General features: G+C 36.5%; 1 protein-coding gene across 3 annotated transcripts in view; it reads right to left on the bottom strand.

The window, feature by feature from the left end:
- Positions 1-2,312: 2,312 nt before the first annotated feature.
- Positions 2,313-22,413, bottom strand: part of LOC145994859 (uncharacterized) — a 77,842-nt gene continuing 57,741 nt past the window's right edge. For all 3 annotated transcript variants that reach the window (XM_083131257.1, XM_083131259.1, XM_083131258.1), the window contains exons 4-5: positions 10,609-10,700; positions 2,313-4,920 (exon numbers count right to left, since the gene is read on the bottom strand). In XM_083131257.1, coding sequence (XP_082987383.1) covers positions 4,468-4,920; positions 10,609-10,700 — 545 coding nt within the window. In that variant the 3' untranslated portion in view covers positions 2,313-4,467. The remainder of the gene's footprint in view (positions 4,921-10,608; positions 10,701-22,413) is intronic.

Genomic DNA, 22,413 nt, shown 5'->3' with positions numbered 1-22,413 from the left:
AAGCTTCCTCGTTCTAATGGATACCAGTACATCTTGAGCCTTATTGATGTGGGTACACGTTTTGTCTCCGCATATGCTTTACGGACTGCCAGCACCACAGAAATTATAAATACGCTTCAGAGAGGATATTTTGCTCACTATCCAAACGTTACGTTTACCCTGAGCGACAGAGGAGCTCAGTTTACCTCTAAGCAGTGGAAAGAATTTACCAAAAGCCGTGGTATCCATCATGTTTGCACAACAGCTTACAATCCAAAGGGGAACATGGTAGAACGAGCAAATCAAGAGATAGTCAGATTACTTCGTTTATTTTGTTATCGAGAACAGACTTGGTCGCGATACATATCAAAAGTTGTTTGGTTAATTAATTATTCTATTTCCGAAACTACTGGATATTCGCCTGCTGAACTATTCTTCAATCATCCTATACCCAGAGAGATCCTAACACATTTCAATTGGCCCGAACGGGAAGAAGCCCAACCGGATTGGAAGTCCAAATTATTCTTAGCCCAAGTCAGGGAGAAGAAGAAGCTGTCGAAGGATTTAAAACAGAAGGGAAACGCCAAGACAGTGACAGTTGGAGACTTCGTGATGGTTAAAAACCATTCCTTAAGCTCTTCACTAGATAGGACCATTCAAAAGTTATTTATGTTGTGGATTGGACCTTATATAGTGGACAAAGTGGAAAATAATGTTGTGACATTGCTAATTCCAAGGACTAAAGAATTATATGATAAGGTTAACTTGGATAACCTAAAACTAGTGCGTTTTTCGGAGGATAAAAAGAAAGAGTTTGTATTTTAAAACTAAGTTTCCTCCAGGTAGATAACGTCCTTCCTGAAAGTTAGTTTTCGAAAGGAAGGGGCAGATGATATGATCCATATTTTTATGTGACGTCATCAGTAGAAAATGTGTCACTAATATATTTATTTTGTGAAAGAAAGCATAACTTCCTTGTTATTCTATGTAATATTGTGCCTTATTAGTAATGTATAACTTTTGTTTATTGTATTTTATGCTCTATTATGAGTAGTTTAATGTATCTTCATGTTTGCGAAAGTGCACTATGTGAATTTGTATTTCTAAACATGTGTAGATGTCAGTTTTGTCGATAGTATCCTTTTGTAGATAGTGAATGATTCATCTGTACTTTAATCTGTGTTCTCGAAAATAGTATAAAAGCGAGGATATCGCATAAGAAATATCACACTTTTTCGCCACGGATCGTCGAAGCTTTTAAACTTAAAAAGAACTCCTTGGTGTTGTGCATACATCCTGGTATGGTAGTTTGGGGCGCAAGCTAGGCCTATGTGAACATAGGTACGCCGATAGCCATGCATTGATGATATGCACAATACTGCAACCATTCTACGTTAAATAATAAAGCTAGCCTAAAGATTAATTTGGAAATAAAAGGCTAAAGAGCAAATATTGGCTCAGTTATCATTGCATATCTCTTGGTGTGGTAGTTCGGGGCGCAAGCTAGGTCTATGTGATCATAGGCTTGCCGATAGCCACGCATTGAGTTTATGCGTTTTAGTTGAGTCAATTCATCGACAAAGCGAAATCCTCGCTTTCATCTCAAGTATATTTGCATTATAATTGCAATGAATAAAGAATAAAACCTTTCAGTTTATATATACTGCAATAATGTGATTTTATTTCTCTGTGCTGTGAATATTGTCTTTGCCTAACACTATCCCTGTACCTGAGAGGAGTCTGTGTACTTCACCGAGTCTCATCGTTCACCGCTGAGTATTATTAAGTTAATATTAATAGTATAATAATACGACGCGTACATACATAAGTTAGTTTAGAACGTGTCATGTGCCAACGCACCCAACAGTTTTTTTAAATTCAAACAATTGAGGAATAGAAGTTTCAAATGTATGACACCAAAGAAAGTGAAGTCCAGCACAGCATCAACATGGCAGGAAATGTCATTGACTTGCTCTTTTTTTTCCCTGACCCTTCAGTTGTCATTGTGTAAGTAAATTCTGTGATGCGTAACCTCTAATTTGATACATTTTTTTCATTTAAATTATGAAATATTTACAATCTGTCACAATAAATGTTTACAATTATCGACATCATTTTGATTAACCCTGTTTAAAGAGGTTAATGAAACCATTCAGGTTCTTCATTTGCAATTTTCCATAGAGTCGATAATTTCTAGTAAATATTTCATTTAAAATAAAAATAAAAAAACATTTGGACCCAGCATTTTACATTTTCCCACATCAGTCTTTTGAAGAAGGTAAAATCCAATATCCACTGTAGTAACAGTAATAATAAACAAACTTATCACAAAGAACTTTTATATAAAAGCTGTTTATTTTAAAACATACAATAGTATATTTCACATAACAACACATAAAAGATTCATACATAGCAGTAATGTAGTTCGTTAAAATGTTTTGGCATGTAGCAGATTTTCGATTTATTCGATTTTCAATGGGTCGTTCGTGGTAAATTTTTGCAGCAGCTAATGAGATCTTGAAGCAAACAAACATATTAATCAAAAGTGGTTTGTTAATTTTAGTGAGAGCTAAAGTAAAGGAGTATGGCAGTGTTACAAACTATAGACAAAAGTATGGTGGAAGTTCGGAACATTAGTCTATAGAAGATTTAAAAGTTGGTCACGTAATCATAGAGGAACTCAAACTTTATGAACTTTTATAATACACAGTGTTTTATTTTTAGTTAAAATTTCATGAATGAAATTCTCGAATGTGGTATACAGTGAAAAATTGCTTTTATAAATGATACTCTACTTGTTAAAAATAACAAAATAATATTCATTCATGGTCAAGCCTGCAGGAACAAAAAATTTATTGGTAATAATTTGTTCAAAGAAGGAAAAAAATGCAAATATCAGTCCTAGAAAGTTGTAGCCTCTAGTCTGTTATTAATGCTTGTTAATAACACTACATCTAATATAATAATATTAAGACAAATGACTCAAGTGTTAGTTTACGAAAATAGTTCTTTTTTTCACCTTGTGATGGCAACGGATACACACTCAAAGCATCTACATCATATTTTTTTTGAGTGAAACATGTGTTTGAATCTTACAAACATTTCTGTTATTACAGTAGTTTGTTGTACATTACTAGTAAACATTTGAAGTTAAGTCTATCAAATTATTGATTGACTATGTACATTAGAATATTTGTAATACCTAGATGGTATTTGTTGACTAGCGTTTAACATCACAATAAAGCATGAAACTAGAAATCAAAGATTCATAAATATATATATATTTATACATTGTAATTGTTTCAAGAATATTTCATTATTGCTATTTCCAAAGATTCTTGAATGAGGTTTTGTCATGTGCCTTAATAATTTTTAATATCAGACTTGTAAAAATAACTTACTACATTCTTCTCATGCAAACAATAGACAGCTAGCCATTCCTAATATGTATACAGCATGGCAAACAAACACTTCAAAACACAGCCTTCATAGTCAAAATCAATTTTCCTTCTAGCTTTGTATTTTGTATTATTATGGCCTTGTCAAAGGAGCTTTGTAAATTTTCTAAAGTTTTGCATTTTTGTAGAAATTTCAGTAAAAAATGCAGGCTTGACCAGGACTCGAACTTGGGTCTCCAGCATACCGTGCCATTGATATACCACTGAACTAACGAACCAGGCTGGCTTTGCCTCATTTTTTTTTTTTGCTGCTGTGTGTACCAAATCTTAATGAATTTTGCATTTTTGTACGAAACTAAATTGCTACAGGTGAATGGTGAATTAACGTACTTTATTTACATTTTTGGCACACACAACAAATGTACACCCAACAGCGAAAGAAACAGTAGGCGAATTGTCCACCACCATTTTCATTCGGTCTGAATTACACAATGTGATGACAATGAATTGAAATAATGACTTCAATAAGCAGAGAACAGTGCCTGCTTTGAACCAACATAGTTTCATTCCTTAAAACAGCATAGGATGTAGAATAAAGAAGTAATGAAAATAGTGGTGGACAATTTGCCTACCATTATCTTTGCCGTTGACTGTACTATGTAGAACTAAAAAATGCCTGCTCAAGAGGACTTACACCTGACATGCAAGAAACTATTTTGAGTCCTAAGAGAGCCTGCATTTTCTCCATATTTCTACATAATAAAATATATGCCTGTCTAGAAAATGACAGATCTGAAGCTGTTAAAATATTCGTACTTACAGCTAGAGAACAATTAAATATGTACCCTTTTCCTCATTTGCTTATTGTGAGGAGTTAGTGTTCTCGACCTTTCAAACTGAAACGTACATAAATAAACGGCACATTAATACATTAACATCACAAAACTCTTGATATACAAAAAAAGTGTACCCATTAGATTCGAATGATTACTGATTTCTAGAATCATGCTTTGTGTTTAGAAAGTAAACTCATAGTTTACTAAAAATAAACATAGCATCACATCAGATGTTACCAGTTAACTTCAGCTGCTTACAGGTTCGATGTCCCTTCTTCAATGTAATGTTGCGTTCCAGGAGGTGCCCTGTAGGATGGGTAGGTCGGATTAAGAGCGTTTTGTGCGAAGAACCCTGTGTAGTCTTTCCGGACTCGCGTTGGTCGTATGGTCTGTCTGTTGAGTGTTTCTTGCACCTCTGCATCTTTCTGGGCCTTTACGGTGGCTGGTGGCCATTTCTGGTCTCCGCGCATCCTGATTGGTGCTTGTCGCTTCACGACTGGTTGTGAGGCGTACACTTCGGGTGGAGCCTGGCTAACGGGTGCCTTCTGTCTCAAGGTGATTGTGGCCGGGGGCGGAGTCTGCAGAATCTGTGCTGGTGGCTGTTGTAGATGATGTTGCTGGAAAATTTGAGTTGCTGGCTCTCTCTCCCACGGTGGAGCCACCTGACCAGCTGGTTGGGGTCCCGCACTGTTCAAGTAGATTGGTTCCTGAGAAGTGAAGAGTAAGATCAGTGCCAAATTGTGATGAATTGGGATCTCGATGTCCAAGCTGCATAGTTTCCATTGTCTTTGAAAGAGATTATAAATGTTCTTTAAACTACATGTTCGTAACTAACATTACTTTGGAATGCATCCCGATACTGATGATTGAAAATTATAATAATTAAAAGTTGTGCAAAATAGTGACTGATATTAGCGGCATGTAAGTATTTCACTCCAATTATATGCATTAATATATCATGAGTTTTGCTTTAAAACTTTCAAGAATTACATCAGAATGTTAAAATACATATTATGTAATCACAAAATCAAGTTTTTCACACAAACCTAGTGCAAAATATAAAGAAACTTTAGAATTTAGTATATTTCCCAGGCAAAGTAGACTCTGAAAGTGTTGTGCAGCATTTTTCCAGGTCCATGAGAGACCAAAATGTAAAATTATCAGCCAGTATCAGTAAACAAATTCCAATTGACACCACTGGTATCTGCTTATAGCAGTACATCTGCATAAATATCGACTCAGCCTTAATATCTAGCAATGGGGAAAAAATGTGTAAAGTTGAGGAAAAATATAACAATTCTCATTCTTTATATGTAGGATGTAGATTTATAGGCACTAAAAATAGTAAATAGGCACTATAAAATAAAAAATGCATCCAAGTAGACAAAGAACAGGAACTTATTAATTTTCTTAGTTGTACACTTAATTGACTTGAATTTATTGTATCCTGTTGCATTTTTCTTATTATAAAATAACTTTTCCGTTACTTTTTGGCTAATCACAGTGATGGTAATGATGAATAGTTATTAGATAAAACTGATAAAGGGACACACAAAACAAGAATTGGTCGCTTTAGTTTAGATGACAAGAAGGGTGAGATGATGACTATTTACTGTTCCTTGAATGAGTATTTGATGAAGGTGCAATCACAAAGAAGACAAATGCCCACAATTTTTTGTTTTTGGATGACACAGCTGAGGCGATTGTTTAATTTTGAATGTCAAGGATGTAAGTTAGTTAGCTAGGTATTATTATTATTATTATTATTATTATGTCCAAGGGAGGGAAAGTGTTGTTGTCATTTCCTTTAATACAGGTTCTTATTTTTTTACAGTTTTGGAAGAGTGGAAAGTCCATAAATTAGTCACATACTTGGTAAGATGTGTAAGATTTAGTGTAAAAATGTAAACATAATAAATTTGTTTGTGTAACGATTGATAAATTTTGCTAAATTTCTTTATTATTCAAATTACTTTTCAATAGCCCTCGTATAAATTCTTTTGTAGTCTAATCTTTTTGAATGTATATTTTATCCTTGTTAAAATTGTAACACAGTTTCTGCCAAGCGAAAAAGAAGGCAAAGCAAGTTGAAGCTTGCATTCTTTTTCTTTCTTAACAACAATGGGTTCTTTTTCGTTCGGAGCTGCATGGTTTGGTAAATAAGTTTTGCTGCATTGTGTTTCTCGATATGCCTTTTTTCGAAGGGGTAATTGTTGAAAGCTAAAAATAACTTTCCATGTGTCTAAATCTTTTGTCAGGGAATAGAATTGTGCAATCCCGCGAGTATAAATACCAGCCGTTTCGCTGGCAAAATAATCAGTTGATCAGTATATTCCAGAATCTTTAGGTGATTAAATTGCTTGTCGAGGTCCAGGGCTGGGAGAATACGGGCATTGTGTGGGGAGTGGCTGGTCAGCTCTCCCTTCCACAATGTCAGAGGTTTTCCGTAAGCCACCTTTCAGGATTTGTGCTGGTCAGCATGATCCTTAAAGGGGATTTTGGCAGGCTTGTAAATAATTAATTCATATATAAATATTTAATCTTAATAATTTAAACTTCGAAATTGTTCATAAATTTTAAATTCTGTCGAAGTTGGCACTGGTCAGTGTGGCTCCGATGTAAATTCAAGTTAAATAAATTAGGCTCATCAAAGATATACATCCTTCTCGTCGAGTAATTTTTATTCTAAATCATTCTGAATTCTCCTGGTCAGGAGGTTCATTTAATTAAAAGTTATTTCTTTAATTACTTTAATCCGATAGCATGCCTCTGGTCAGAGGGTGTCTTTTTAAATCTGATAGCTTATGTAGTTTACATGTCCATTTTAAAGTCTGAGTATCCGGAACGTTAAGGAAAGTTTATTGGTTTCTCTTATTTAGGTTTATATTAGATGTAATTTTGAAACAGCTAAAATAGGTGACCGGTCGTATATAAGTTTTTCTAGAAATCCTTTAATGTAAAAGTCTATTGTTTTGATTTTGCAATGTGAGTAGCCAAAAAGGGTAGACATAGAGTCCCCTATTATGTTAAGGAATTCCATGTGGGCATTTGTAATTTGTGGCCGAGATATGGCTTTGATATTGGGTAGAGAAAGGCTCCCCTAATATTTTGTTATGAATGTTTTTGGAGGTTGACCCTGAAGTTGGTAGTTTACCTCATGAGTTCTAGAGAACATAATGCAGATGTGAAAATATGACAGAAGCACGAATAGAAATTTACGGAAAGATGTTATGCAAATTTTTTCTTTGGTTTTGGTTAATAGTAATTTTGTCGACCTTTAGTTAATAACTTGTCACCCATTATTTGAAACCAAGTTAAAGCTGTGGCTCAGTCGGTAACGCATCTGACTACCATGCTAAAGGTCCCAGGTTCGATCCCCGGTCGGTTCAAATCCGGGAACTTTTCTAACGGTGGAAGCAGCCCCGGCGCCCACCCAGCGTCGAATGATATGGGTACCTGGGGGAAACCCTGGTGGTAAAGGCGGTCAGGGGCATGATGCTGATCACATCACCCCCACTCACGACCGGATCAAGAAAGTGTGGGGCGTTACCCCACACTCCCTATGCACAGGGGAACACTTTACCTTTACCTTTTTTAAAGCTGTGATAGTTCTATGATGGGATATGGACATGTTATATAAGAGAGTGCTCTCTGGGTTTTATGTTTACTCTATAGCAAGTTTCAGTCTATGTTACAGAAGTCGTTATGATCTAAATTTTATCTTGGCATTGTTGTAGTTTTTCTTTTGATCAGAAGTTTGTATATTTTTCTTTTAACTTAACTATGTTTGAATTTGTGAATAAGTTGATTAAGGTTTAGACTGAGAACCTTCTCTCATGTTAATTTTGGAAAGTTTATTGGAAATTTGAGATGTAAATAAATTTGTAATCGTTAATGGGTATTTCCTTATAGTAAATTTGGTTTATAAGTACAAATTAACTGGCCTCCTTTTGGTTTGATGAGGTGTCCCGCCATCACTGGTCAGTGAGGCGGAGGCTTTATCAATCCATAAGAGGTCAGTTTAGATTCTGCTGATTTCGCTCGCGACTCGCATGCGTATCCTCACTGGTCAGTGGGATGCGGGTGAAATCACGATGGAAGTTTAAGCGTAAGGAAGTTTACCTTACTTTAGAGTTAAGGTTCTTGGTTAAGTGAACATAAATTATTTTTTTTATTTTTATTATTCAAAAGCAGACCCTTACCCAAACTTTGGGATGCGTGCTGTCATGCCCCGCAGGAACTGAGAATTAGTTGTGGCATATATTATAACAGAAAGATAATTGGTAGGCAGCGACGCCCTGTCTTGGTCTTTCGAGGGGACCGAGCCGGTGTGTCGTTTACTAGGCAACGTGGGCCAACCAAGCTTAACTTTGCAATTGTAACAATCGTTTTTTCTTGCCATGAAATTTTGGAATATTCACCCTGAAATTATATTTGAATTTTATGTTGCTCAAATGTAGGCACCTTGTTCTTTCAGAAATCCATTTTGCACAGCAGATATGGAAGCTAAGTGTGGTTGTTTCAGTGAGCTTTTCTTTTTCTTGTTACATAGACATATGGGGCATTCCAGCATTATGTACGAGGTTCACTATTTATATTTTGAGCCTTGGCAACACTGATTGAAGTTAGGCGCGATTTGATGTTTGCACGGAATCGTCTGGCATTATTGACCATAACGTACTTCAAATGTTTTGTCAATAGCTTCATTTGTGTTGTTTATGTTGCCTTGGAGATTGCGCGACAACAATAAAATGGAATTAACTCGTGAACATTTTCGTGCGATGATTTTTTACGATTTTCGATGTGGATTATGAAGACAAGAGTGCATCGATCAACTTACTTCCACATTTGGCGATGAAGCCCCATCCTTTGCCACTGTGAAATGCTGGTATAACGAATTTAATCGTGGCCGCCATTCGCTCACCGACGAGATTTGCGAAGGTCGTCCAAAATCAGTTGTTGTTCAAGAAAACATTGATGCTGTGCAAAACCTAATACTGCAAGATCGTCATGTGACATACTGTGAGATTGAGGCAACCATAGGCATTAGTTCCACCAGCATATATAAAATATTACATGATCATTTAGCTGTGAGAAAGGTATGTTCTCGTTGGATCCCACACAATTTGACAAAAACTCAAAAAGACGCTCGCGTCAATTGGTGCAAACAAATGCTCAATAAATACAATCGTGGTGCTTCAAAAGACGTATATAAGATTGTAACAGGTGACGAATCATGGATATATGCATATGAGCCGGAACGTAAACAGCAGTCGACTGTATGGGTGTTTCAAGATGAACCCAATCCAAGAAAAGTTGTTAGCGCTCGAAGCACATCGAAACAAATGGTCGCCTGTTTTTTCGGGAAAACTGGTCATGTGGCAACTGTGCCTTTAGAGGAACGCAGAACGGTCAACTCTGAATGGTACACAACAATTTGTTTGCCAGAGGTCTTCGGTCAAATACGGAAAACAAACAAACGCCGTCAGATCAGTCTTCATCAAGACAATGCCAGCTGTCACACATCTCGTTTAACAATCGACTTCATGAACAGTCAAAAAATCGAATTGATGGGTCATCTGCCGGACAGTCCTGATTTGGCACCCAATGACTTCTTCTTGTTCCAGAATGTCAAGAATAAATTGCGTGGACAACGATTTTCGTCGGCGGAAGATGCCGTTGATGCATTCAAAAACCATATTATGGAGGTGTCTCAAGAAGATTGGAAAAACTGCTTTGACAAATGGTTCGAACGAATGCAAAAGTATTGACCATAAAGGAGAATACTTCGAAAAACAATAAAGCAGTTTTCAATGCCAAATTCCTGTTTTTTCATTGTTAGGCTCAAAATATAAATAGTGACCCTCATATGTGACATTTTACACACAAAATTTATGGTTCTAGACATGAGATTGGATTAAAATATTCATAATGAACTAACTAATTTCATAGAATTATGAAGTACTTTGTGGTGTCTGCTAAGAATAAAAAAAACTTGCGTGTGATGGCATAGGCTGAATGCACGAAAAGCATTAACAAAAGTGCGTTACATGTGAGGCACTTTAAAAATGATGCAAATTTTGACTTCATTGTCTGTGAAGCATATAGCCTGCAGATTCTAGTATATTTTATTGGTAAAATGTGTAAATTATATGCATTCACAAACCTCTAAATCGTAATGAAATTAAAAACAATAATAATTTCAGTATTAATTCATTTTGTTATTAACATGGAGTAGGACCATTTTTCGTGGAATGCCCCATATGTGTTTATTTGTTTAACTCATATTATTTATCACACCTGCTTAATACGTCAAATGATTCTACACTATTTGGACTCGCTCTTTTTCTCTACTTACGTAATTCACACTCATTCTTCATTCTAGCTCTACTTACTTGTTTCTGGAAACCAGGTGATGGTGACTGAACGTTTAATCCTATAATTTGATCTTCAGGAGCCGGAGGAGGCCACGCAACACGCTTCAATCCTGAAAAATAGAAACAGAAATAAGAGACAGGCACATTTAATCAGTACTTTACCGATAGGAGATGATATAGCCACTTATTGGTTATATTGTCGATAATTGGGTTGATCCAATCTTTTACAAATTGTCTGTGTGATTGAGGTTGTAGTGTTTGCATTGCATTTTGACCACTTCACTACTAATTGCTGAATGGTCGACTGTATTAAGGTATCCCAGAAGATCAATGTTATCTGAACCAGAATGTTTCTGGCAAATATATTGCATATTTGCAGAAAGATTTCACTCGGAAATTGTTCATGAAGTTCATTACTTACAAAAAAAAAAAAAAAAAGTTTTATATAATGTCGTAACAACTGTATTACATCATTGCTAAGTAAAAGCATGAAAAATGAACTTCATAATAGCATTTGATCCAAGAACTGGTCAATAATGGCCTTATATCTGCTTGAGATAGTCATTCAGCTCATGTAGCAGTGTGTTTAATATTCGGAATTATTGTAAAGGGTCCAAAGAAAACTAGTAATGAAGACCATTTTATCTAAATATATAAAGAAGTTTGTCCTAACTCTGACTTATCAATGCACAGTCCAAACCCTTGGACAAAGAAACTTGAAAGTTTAGGGATGTTTTCCTCTTAATGACATGAGCACCCAGTTAGAATTTTTCCAAAATTCAACATCTAGGGGTATACTTATGAACAAAAGTACTCAACATATGACACTATGTGTAATATATATATATAGGGTGACCAGACGTCCTCTTTTATCCGGACATGTCCTCCTTTTTAGGTGCCTGTCCGGTGTCCGGGCGGATTTCTTAGAAATCGGAAAATGCCCTCCTTTTTTGGCAAGAGTATAGCATCAACCATAGCAAATATGCTGCATAGAGAATGCTTCCACACATAAGGGTCATCATATCACTTGGGGCACGTTAAGTATTCAAGCAATGCTCACCTAGCATCTGGGAGCTGAACAAGATCACTTTACCGACTGAGTCATCAGTAGGTAGTAGGTAGGGGTGTGCGGGACATTTTTTTTTTTTTTGGTAGGGACGGGATCTGGACTGGAAATTTTTCAAATCCCAACATTCGGGACGGGAGAAACTCGCAATTTCCTGGAAATTTTTGGGACGGGAAATGTTCGAAATTTCCCAAAGCTCTGGAAATCTCAAATTCTACACGTCGTTTTCACCTTAAGTGATTGTGTTTGCATTTCTGGAATAAAAACTAATATTTTCCGAGAAGTTCCAGACACTTACCATGCAGAAAACATGAAGAAGAAGTTAATCCTTACCTAGAAGAAAGAAGTTAACCTTCCCATAGAAGAAAGAAGAAGTAGTTAAGAGAATTAACGACTTTTTAAAATGACCATTCGATATTTTCCGAGTCCTCAGAATCCCGAAAAGTCGGGAACTTTCAAATGGTCATTTTTGAAAGTGGTTAATTCTTGATGTTTTTTTGCATTGTAAATATCTTGACACTTCTCACAAATTGTTAGCTTTTGTTTTAGAAATTTCAGAAAGAAAGCTTAAGGGAAAATGACGTGTAAAATTCGTGATTTCTCCGGCTTGGTCGGAAAATTGCGAATTTTTCCCATCCCGAAGGTCGGGATTTAAAAAAAATTCCCATCCCAACCAAAAATTGTTCTGTCCCGCACACCCCTAGTTATTAGTACGTATTATTCCAACTCGTTGCTCCACAATCTGAGACTTGCGAAACACATTTAGTCTGAGCAGTTCTTTTCAATTGATTGATATGGTTTATTTTAATTCATTTTTCTGCCATTTTTGGCTAATCGCGAAGATGATGATGAGTGATGATATGATGATTTTGATGAAGGGATACTCACAAAGAACACCCATGCCCAGTTTGGGGATTCGATCCCGGGACTCATGGGCGGAGTTTGAGCTTTTGCTTTGGGAGGGCCAGATTCTGGGAGAAACATATCATGTACCTGAGGGTTGTTGAATATCCCCTAGCTTATAAGGGGTCCGGAGACCTTCACCCCGGAAATTAAAAAACAACAACTTAAAAACACTGAGTTCTAGGCCTTTTAGATTTGAAAATGTTAAATTTTCTCGCTTAAGTAAACAAATATTAATTAGTATATTGGTTGTCATTTTGAAAGGAAGCAAAATAGTACGATTATTGCATTTCATTAATTTTTTAGTGATACAATACTTGTATTACTTTTAAAAAGTAAAGGTACAATAGTAAGCTTCAGAAATTTTATAAAAATTAAATTGAAAAGTTCCATTGATACCTCAGCAGTAACTGTTGACTCAACACAAAGTCATTTTACGTTTTTCTTTCTTCAAACTGTACACATCAATCAAGACCCGCTATTGCGGTGCAATTACCACACATGCCAACATGGCAAACGTCAAGATTTGAGGTATGGCTTCATAACAAAAATGTAGTAACTGAACTTAATCATGTGCCCCCCCCCCCCTCCCTGGCCCCTCCAGAACTCTGCCTATGCCGGGACCTCTGGCGTTCTGGCTCGGTGTGCTAACGACTCCGTCACAGATGTCAGCCAGTTCAATTTCGAGTCATGCATAGGCGATAGAAAAACGCGTAGTGAGAATTTTGACTATTAAGTTTACTTTTATGAAATAACGAAGCGAAAGTGTAAATTCATCAATGATCTTGCAAGAAAATATCCAGTTTTTAAAGGATGGAAGAAACGAATATGAGGTAAATTGCAAGAGCGCTGTCACTTTCTCCTGCTGTTGAAAGAGTGATAGAAATGTTCGTGGCATTAAAATCATATTTCTTGACCCAATCTAAACTACCTAAGCTTTAAATTCGGTTTTGGAAATAAGTTAAGCGAAGATTACTCTTACATTTGCTTTCACTTATGGGGATATCTAATATCCAAGAATTGGAAAAATATTAAAATTCTGTGCTTCAAAATATAGATATTCTTAGTTATGATTGTCATGTGTTAATTAGTAGATTGCTTTCGTTGCTTAAAGGTAAGAAGAAATTATTGAAAAAATCATCAGAATTATGTGTGAGCAAAGTGTTGGTAGTTTTTTTACATTGATTACATTATGAGTAATGGCAAAATGAGTTGTCATTTTTTTTTTTTGGTGTCCTCTTTTTTATGACTTTGTCCTCCTTTTTCACCATGTTCTGTCCTATTTTTTAAATGTATATGTCTGCAGCTTATATATCAGACTAAGCTGCAGGTGGGTCGGTAGTTTAATTATAAAGGCTTTGATTATTATGGAGATGATCTTTCATTTTGCTTGTGCAATTTTTAGCAGATAAAGCAATTTCAAAAGGTGGCGTTTTATTTGGCCTATTCATTGGTCAGCTTTGTGTCAAATCTCAGCATACTATAGTGATGACCAAAATTGAGACCAAGTTAGACCATACTAGAAATCTATTACTGGAACAGATAGCTTCCAATTCAAAGGGGGACAAAAGGTAACTTATCAATCTGATGAATTTAAAAATGGAAAGTCAAAATGTTTTATTTTCTAACAGAATTAGTATTATAGATAGGCTATGATAGAGACTGATGTAAGAGAGTTGCTGAAAGTGATTAGAATTACAATGAAGTAAATTTGAAGCAAGAATGAAAATAGGATTATTTATATCTTATTCTAGCATTTTAACGAATCCAATCCAGTGGCGAAGCCTCATAAGAGGCCCGGAGGCTGGGCCTACCCTAATTATTTGTCTATTACGGATTATTTTATTACTTATAATTTCATTAAATGACGCCTTAATACAAGAAAACTGAAATTCTAGGCCTTACGATAATTTTCACAAATTTCCATCTCTGCCAGAGGCTCTATCGTCACATGTCGAGCCACTTCTCTGAGGGCCTCAACTGGTCCCATAACATTCTATGGCATTCATGTGGGAAAGCATAATTTCAGGGGCATGTTCGCCCGAAATGGACATGGTGAGTCTGGCCTCATGCAGTGGTGCCAACCATAGCATAATTGTGCTAAACTTAGTACAATTTGAAGTTTGTTGTCACCTAGCACACTGTGTTTGGAATCATAGGCGTGCGCAAGGGGGGCAGTTGCCCCCCCTAATCATGGACATCCACAGATTTTTTTAAACTGAGGGACAAGCAACCAATTTTTGAATGGTGTATATTACCCCCTCAAAAAACAACACTTGAATTTGAAATTATCGCATTAATGTAAATTACTGTCTGAAATCAAATTATACGTTGTGAAATATATACGTTTAGCTTGACATTCGATTTCTAAGGGAAAGGTGTGGCCATCCTTGTTCCCCCTTCCAGACGTTCATGTCCCTACATTATTATATTTTAACCTAGGAATTTAGTGTAGAGGAGTCTTATCGCTGTCATTAAACGATATTATAGCTACTCTTAAAGAAAATAAAGTATTTTCAAGCCGATTAAAGTTCAAAGCAACTACGGGAGAAGAGGGTGCAGTGGTGCAACCACAGGGGGCAATGAGCATTGCCCCTCTCTAACCTTTGACGGAAATCAATTCTAGAGGGGGGCAAACATTGAGATAAAAGAAAGCAAGACTAGTAGAATTTAAGAGTAGCAGGACAAAAGGATACTCAAGATGAGATTAGTTTTCACGTCTTTCTTGCATTATTTCTTCCAGATGTCCAAGAGCACCTGCAGGGTGGCACAAAGGGAAATTGCCCCCTCGATATCAATTTTTTTACAAATAAAAATACATTTCGTAAAATTTTCTTGTTCGCTTCGCTCGCAGTGTCAACTTTTATTTACAGTTTTGTCAAGTTCAGAGCCGTAGCTAGGGGGCGGTGGGAGTTGGCCCTGGCTGCCGAACGATCTAAATTAAGAAAAATGTAAAAAAGAATGTCATGGCACCCCATGAAATTCTTAGTGCCATATTAAAATCAATATTGTTTTCAGTTTGCAAAAATTTGGATCTAAAAATTTCTTGCTCGCTTCGCTCGCAATTTGCTTGTTTTCTGTAATGCATTGTAAATTACCAGAGAGAGAAGTTATAACTACTAAGTACTTCAGACCCTTGCTGCTAAACAGTTTTGTTTTAAATGCATGATCACAATTGTTTGGAGGAAAAGAAGCGCGGCACATTTGAAAAGATTAAATGAGGTTTCTCTTTCCCAACTGAACTTTCATCAAGGCTTTTGCCCCCCTACCATAATCAGAGGGTCTGCGCACGCCTATGTTTGGGATAATGGTAAAATATAGCATCATCTATAAACATGCGCCCTTGGGAGTTAGATAAATTGAATTCAGAGGAATATATTTTGAAAAAATAAATTTAGAAAAATCGCAGATCTTATTTGTTTCAAACAAAAGGTAGCATGTTGATCCAGCCACATCTGGTCCACCGTCTTCTTTTCATCTTTTCTTTATATTTCCTTACTTAGCTCACGAGGAACATTTTATTGAAGGAAATTGCTAGAAAATTGGGGTCGCAGATAAAACAAGCTGCCGCCTTTTGTAGTCGTCGAATTTTCTCAAACTTTTTCAAGCGATTGAACCAATTATATTGGTTAAATCTTTGTAACTAATTTAATGGGGGAAATTACCAATATTGTTTAAGTAATCAAAAACGCATGTTCACATCACAACTGCCCCCAAATTACTAGATGCATAAAATGTACTTAAGACCTAAGTCATCCGAGCACAATTTAGTTGCATTTAGCAACATTTAAGAGTTTAATCAGCACACTTTTCCTGATTGGGAGGTTGACAACGCTGGACACACGGTACAAACTGGGCTTCACATCTGTTTCTTATCCAGGGCGGTGTGTCCAACGAAGGGAAAGGGAAGGTGAAGAAAGGCAAAGACAACTTGTTTCGAGGGCGAAAAAATGTTTCTATCACAGTGTGTTCTCGATTTACTCCTGTTGCGTTGTTGTTTCTTGTTATATTTTATCTTTTTTTCTTTTCGTTCATTTATTTTTTATTGTTCTTTGATTTTTTTACTTCGCTTTTGTGCTACTTTTGGCTAATTTGGGAAGATAGGGAAGAGTGTTGATATGATGAAATTAACAGATGGACACAGAAATATCCAGGCCGAGATTCGAACCCAGGACCCCTGGCGTCGTAGCGCGATGTGCTAACCACTTCGCTACGGGGTCGGATTTCATTGTTGTGAGCGTGAAGTGAGCAAGGGGAATAATGACTTGTATTACTTTGGAATGCTACAAAAACACGCATAAAAGCCTATTACCGGACATAGGAACATTGAGGACTGCCACTCGAATGACATCTAAAGCATCAATTTACAATAAAATCAAGAAATACGATTTACGAGTTAGCACACATCAAGAGTTATTATTCAGGTACGTTGATAGATGCAAGAATATGTTGTTACATTTTCAAAAATAACTTTAAAGGTTATATTTTTCATATTTTAAAAAAGTCGCACCCACAACAACACGAACTCACACGCCTGTGTCTACCCTTCCAGCGAGACCACGCTTCGCAACTGATCCAATCCCATCTTGACCAAACATTTTCGTCCTACACCCCCAAGTTATGGCAGTCAAGAATCGTTATTCTAATGCGTGTGCACATTTCATGGTGGTTCCAATCCCACTTGAAGCTGTAGGCCCAATCCTGATTAGCCTATCTATGCATAATCGCTATAACTTAGTCTGCAAATCACAGAAAACAGTATTATTTATAATAAAATATCACCACTTGAATTACAGTGTATTTTCTGAAATATCTCAGGAGGGGAAGTGCCTTCTCTGCCCCTCCCCCCCCCTTTTGCAGGTGCCCATGGTGATCACATAATTCTAGATGCCAAGACATGCATGAAAATAGGTCCTTTTTAGACGTCTCATGGGTGATCGATTAATTTTAGCCATCGAGGGGGAGGGGCGATCACCCACTACTGGATTATCCTAAGATAAATCTCCCGGAATATCCCTTTGTTTCACTTTAAAAGACTCCTAGCAACCAAACAGCGTAAACAGTCGTCTAATGAAGCAAATTTTACCCAGGAAAAACCGCTGCCGAAGTTTGTTTTTCACCCTCCGAAGCATTTTCCACCGTATGTAAACCTACTTGAGATATTTCCAAGACTGTGTATGCTCCAACAAACATTCTTCCTGGCCTTGTACCAAACTGCACAGTGAAGTAAATGTGAAAATGTCCCTGCCAAAAAGAACTCTGAGGGAAGAAATAAACCCGCTATATATGCGTCATCAAGAATGCAAGTTGCGTTTCAAGGACACCCCCCTTCCCAAATGATTCTCTGGAAAGCAAAACATAAGCTCTCTGCGCAGGAAACTGGAATAGTCGACAAGAATGGAAAGTCTAATATTGTAGCTCGAGTTCGGACCTTGGCTGTGGTAAGCTCATGGTTGTTTTCCTCTCCTCTGGAGGAAATTTATAACCACGTCGAAATCATAACGCCCACGTTATCTGCATTTTCGAGAATCTCGCTGTTTTCTGGTTACTTTCAAACCTTAGTGTTCCGCTGATTGGTGTAAGAATATGTTTCGATAGAACTCAGGTGGCAATTTCAGTCAGTACCTCAAGCTGTCCATACATTATTCAATTGGCAATAAAGCAAGAGCAGAACACATCAAAATGTACAAATGGAATGTGGTTAGGAACGTAGTCATGGAAAAACTTTTAAAAAAAATCTAAAACTGTCTTTAAGTAATTCTATTGACATTGAAACGGACAAAATACAGTAAAATCGACAGATGAAATGCGTTGAATAACGTCATCAGAGGAAAAGTGGAAATGTCGAAGAATTCTTGAAATAAGATAAAAAAATAAGTGTGATTTGACGTCAATTCCTTCAAATGGGTTATTCAATGCATTGTTCCAGATTCATTTTGTCGTGAACGGAAGGTTTGACAGTATCCGAATTCAACCGAGAGAGATAGGGAATTTCCCCTTCTGTGTTTTCTTTACAGAGCTCATTCCCCCTCCCCGCTTGCCTGAAAATATATGCTCCTTCATAGTTATTTATTTATTATTCGTCAAGAATTCGCACTATTATAACTTAATTTCAATTAAGGAAAGGCTAATTGAAACACTGACGTAACGTTCTGAAAACCCGATAATACTACACTTGTTCACCCGCAGGGGGAGAGAGTATAAAAAGCTGACCCAGTTTTTCTTTCTTTAAAAGAGGAGCTCCGAATGCAGGAACGATGACAAAATATAAGACTGATCGCTAAGATAATAGCCGTAGCCCTTTCTTCTGTTTAACAATGTAACAATATTCTCGTCTCATCCCTGCGCAACCCCCAGTAAATTTTAGTCTAGCAACGTTACCGGATTATGACTTTTTTTTTTTATCTGAAAAGTGTTTTTTTTTTCAGGTATAGAAACTACGAGTGAAACAATGTCATTTAAAATCGTGTTGTTTTAGATATGGCAACCCTGCCTTCGAAACGATAGATATGTATATTTTGGAATTGAAATAAAGCACGTTGATAGTAGCCAAAGTTATTATCAACAATGTCCTCCTCCGTAGTCGAGCGGATTAAGGCGTTCACTCGTCTTGAGATCGTTCGCTGCGGGACGGCGTAGGTTCGAATCCGGCTCTGGTCGGAATTTATTCGGCCTACGTATAGGGCCGGTGGCAACCCACCATCGTGAGGAAATTGGGAAGCTCCGAGTGAGTGAGCGTAACCCGATCGAGAAGACCTGCAACGGCTGGGGGCTCGTCGGGCTGATCCCCCGACACTCCAATACTGGTCTTAAGATCTCCACGCTATAACAGGTGACGGAGGAACAGTGTGGGAGGGAGACCAGCAGTCTGTAGGTAAGCCAAGGCCCTCATCGGGCTGTAGAGCTATGGGTTATTATTATTATCAACAATGTGATTTGAAGTGCAAAGTGTTTCTTTTAGAGGGAAGTAGAGAAGAAGAGAAAAACATTGTATCTAAAACGAAATGTTTTAACAAGTTGTCCTGGGTTCGATTCCAAATAAACCTGAGCATTTCTTTCTTCTTACTCCTTCATTAATTCAAAGTAATTATTGTTTATCCTCAACCTAAAAAACCGACACACACTAATCAAAGTTACAAAGGTTGAGGAAACTGTTTTGAACAAGCTTTATAGTCATTAAAAGAAACAGCGTTCATTTTTATTAAAAAAATCAATTTGAAAATCTATGTGGCTTGCGTCTTCCAAGAAATATATTTTACAAATGTTATTTGAAGTCACATGTTCATATTATTTAGGAGGTGGAAGGTTGTTTTTCATAAATTGCCTCCTCGTAAAAAGACATTTAAAGTAATCTGTTTGTGTACTTGCAGATTATTTCTCTGATTTTCTCGTATTACTGATTTTTTTTATATCACCCACCCGAAATTCTGGCTCTGAATGTTATGTTTAGAGATGAGAATAAATATAATTACTAATAGTAAATCCATGCAGAAAACCGTGAGATGGACTGTGTATATTGGCAAAGATCCACGTTATGCACACAGGCCAATCGGAACTGAACCTAAAGTTAAATCTGGCTGGGATATAAACCATTGTCCTGTACCCTACATCAGTATCCCCTGATTACGAAACGTTAAGTATCCTGAACACTGATGAAAAATTATAATTCCAATTAAAATTACGTTTTGTTTTAAGTTTCCTTTTTATGCATCAAGGATGAGGAGACGTTAAAGCAATAGCTTATTTTCACTAGGAACAATACTCGAGAATAAATGTTAACAAAAGGAATAATGCAAATAAACTTACAATACATCCCGTCGGGTATAAATTAATAATGCCAAATTAGGAACAGCTTCCGTAATTACAAATAGTATGCGTGGTTTTTTGTTCACTTTATGCTCAGATAAACTAATGGACCTTCAGTGGGATACGAACCGCTCTTTTCTGTATTCCACCGTCGGAAATCGAACCCGAAACCCCTTTATTAGAAGGCTACAATTACAAATTGTAATTCTGTATATGGTTCGTATTAGGTGGAGATCCTTCAAGGCTCAGGCTACGATTGTGTAATTCCGATGTGATCGTGTTACACATACGATTTCTATATGAATCTAATTACTTTCATTAGTAGACATACAGTGAACAGGTTTTCTTATTACTTACTACTTTTTTTTTCAGAATGATTTTTATAATAGTGATAGTGGATTAAGTGGGTATGGTTTTGTGCTCTTACCATTACCATACAATTAACGCTACTACGTTCTTAGTGTTATTATTTATAGGATTATTAGGTTCGATTTTTTTGCACACTTTCCTCCATATCCTATACGTGTTGTATACAACGTTTAACATGTGAAAAGAACTCTTCAGAAGACAACGCAACTTAAGAGCTCTATTACTTGCACAGCGTACTGTTCACGACATTATTCCTCACAAATTAATACTTTATATATCCATAAAACGCACAAATTGGCTTAACCAACTTCAAATTCGTTTCCACACTCATTTCCAGCATTCTAAACGCCCTCCTGCGCAACTTGTGAAAATCATTACACATTCGGAACCGTTATCTCATCATACCTTAATCTCAGTGCTTTTCGCACGAAGGTAGTTTCTCGCTCTAGAAAAGTCAAATCCATGAAGAGGTTATGTTATGTTTGTTATCTTCAACTGGCACTGGCATTAAACGGAATGGGGTCATTTTAACTCAAGGTACCTTTATTTTAACTCACTCGATATTTTTAAAAAAAGGCATGATATTTTCCAAATTTTAAAAAAAGTGTATATGCAGCTGCGAGTTTTAATGGAAATTTTACAATAATTTCTTGCCAGGGATAAGCCCTTTTCCCCGAACATGTTCTCTTTTTAGATAACAAAAATGGCATCCGGGTGGATTTTCTTTTCCGAGTAAATATGTCCGGCTTTTCTACAAATCTTTTAACTAAAATAATTATGAAGTTAAAAACAAGCATAACAAATCATAACATCCTCGCTAGATGTCACGTTAGTTCGCTAAAAATCGATACTCAAACAGGGTCGATAGGGATCGATGTCAGAAATCAACACAAACTCTCTCGCATTGCGTAATCTCTGACTCAACTCAATTTGAACGTAGTATCGCGTAGCGTCCACTTAATTTAAACGTGCTTTGTTGTGTTTTTACAGTTACATTAGAAAACAGAAATGCCGAAACGAAAATGTAAATTTGCAGATGAATGCACTTAAAAACAAGTAAGCTACAGTTGTTTTCGAAATATATTGTAAAATATGATCGGGCGAGAAACTGAGTGGTTTCGCACTGCAACCTTCTTTTGTGAAGTTTTATTAAATTGTCCGAAAATACGATGAATATAGCCTACTTTAAAGCACAAACAAACATTTTGGTGTAGAAATATTGATGTGTTGCTTAATTCTATTGCTGATTTTTTTTTTAAACAAGACGTCCTCATTTTCACTTTACAAAATATCGTAACCCTGATTCTTGCGAAAACACTGGACGAAGAAAATTAAAATTTTTGTTAACATGAATTTGATACAGAATATTGTTATTTACTTTCTTTTAAAACTGTAAAGCATTCGACACATACACGTTGTAGAAAATTAGAATATTTTCCCCATTATTACATGATTTTTTATGTATAAGTATCACCAGGTCTGGATTTAGGGGTCTTGATGCACTCTCCACCGATCTCCACCTACACTGGGGAAAAAATACTTTGAAAAACGACTGTTTTTTTAAAAAAAAGAGAGATTTGAAATTTGTATGTTAAAAAGTGCAAACCATCTGATATAAATTATATATTGTGGGAGGGGCGACTCATGATTTTGTTGGCCTGGGCATTAAAATAATTACA

Source organism: Lepisma saccharinum, chromosome 11 (genome assembly GCF_977018435.1).
Source record: "Lepisma saccharinum chromosome 11, izLepSacc3.1, whole genome shotgun sequence".
Taxonomy (NCBI): domain Eukaryota; kingdom Metazoa; phylum Arthropoda; class Insecta; order Zygentoma; family Lepismatidae; genus Lepisma; species Lepisma saccharinum.
This window is presented reverse-complemented; position numbering and strand designations above follow the sequence as displayed.